Source organism: Cenococcum geophilum (assembly GCF_001692895.1).
Source record: "Cenococcum geophilum 1.58 unplaced genomic scaffold K441scaffold_4, whole genome shotgun sequence".
NCBI classification, from domain to species: domain Eukaryota; kingdom Fungi; phylum Ascomycota; class Dothideomycetes; order Gloniales; family Gloniaceae; genus Cenococcum; species Cenococcum geophilum.
Genome location: NW_027137562.1, coordinates 5384775 through 5385695, shown reverse-complemented (window position 1 = coordinate 5385695; position 921 = coordinate 5384775). Strand labels below are relative to the sequence as shown.

Sequence of the window (921 nt, the reverse complement as noted above, 5' to 3'; positions counted from 1 at the left end):
AGTACTATCGCCTTATATATAAGAGAGTAACTAAGGGGAAATTTACTAGTAAATTAAACCGCTAGATATATAAGGTAATTACATTCCTAGTTAACCCTTTAGACTAGTAAAGTAAGGTAGAGCTACAATATCTTTTCTAGGTACTTTAGAAACTAGCGAAGAAATATAGCTTAAGTAATAAAAAGCAAGAAAAACCCGCTATAGACGTAAAGGATCTCGCCCTAGTTTTTAAAACTAACTTAGTTATAATAAGAAAGAGATATATAGTTAGGCGATATTAGATATAAGTCTATTTCTTACTATAGCTAGGCCTTTATACCGTAAGCTAACCTAAAGCTCTTCTTAATCTATACTACTAATATATAATAATTATACTTATTCGCGACCTAGAAAGCGGGCCTTATAAGATTATGCCTAAGTTTATATTTAAATTTACTAAGGAATATCTTAGTATAAAAGAAGCGTACGTTTTCTTTCTACCTTATTTTTATATACTATTATATATATATCTAATAGCTCTAAAGGCAATAAGAAGGTAGGATGGATAGGGTAGTTAAAATTTAGAAAATTAGATTTTGTCACGGCACTGACCTGACACGTTGTTATGACTTAGTGTTGTTATAACACGAGCACAGACCTAACCCCTGAGCGACGTGTATATATACCGCCTCACCTCCTACATAGATCCTTACACGACATCGTTTGTCAATAATATACAGTTACCTCATACCTCGTACCTTGATAGTCGGCACGTACTGTAATAGATTTCGTAGTTAAGCTGTCCTAAAGTTAGGAAACTAAGACAAATACTATATTCTCCGCTTACCTCCAAGCTAGTATAAAATTTTCTATTTAGGAAGAGTTGTTTATAGGTAATTACTGCTGCCTCCGTATAAAATCTTCCTATTATACCTCTTTAGT

General features: G+C 32.7%; 1 protein-coding gene across 1 annotated transcript; it reads left to right on the top strand.

The window, feature by feature from the left end:
- Positions 1-359: 359 nt before the first annotated feature.
- On the top strand, positions 360-539 carry K441DRAFT_539803 (uncharacterized protein; the record flags this gene model as incomplete). Its single annotated transcript, XM_067642573.1, has 1 exon — positions 360-539. A coding segment is annotated over one exon (180 nt), but the record flags the coding sequence as incomplete, so codon positions are not given.
- Positions 540-921: the final 382 nt, after the last annotated feature.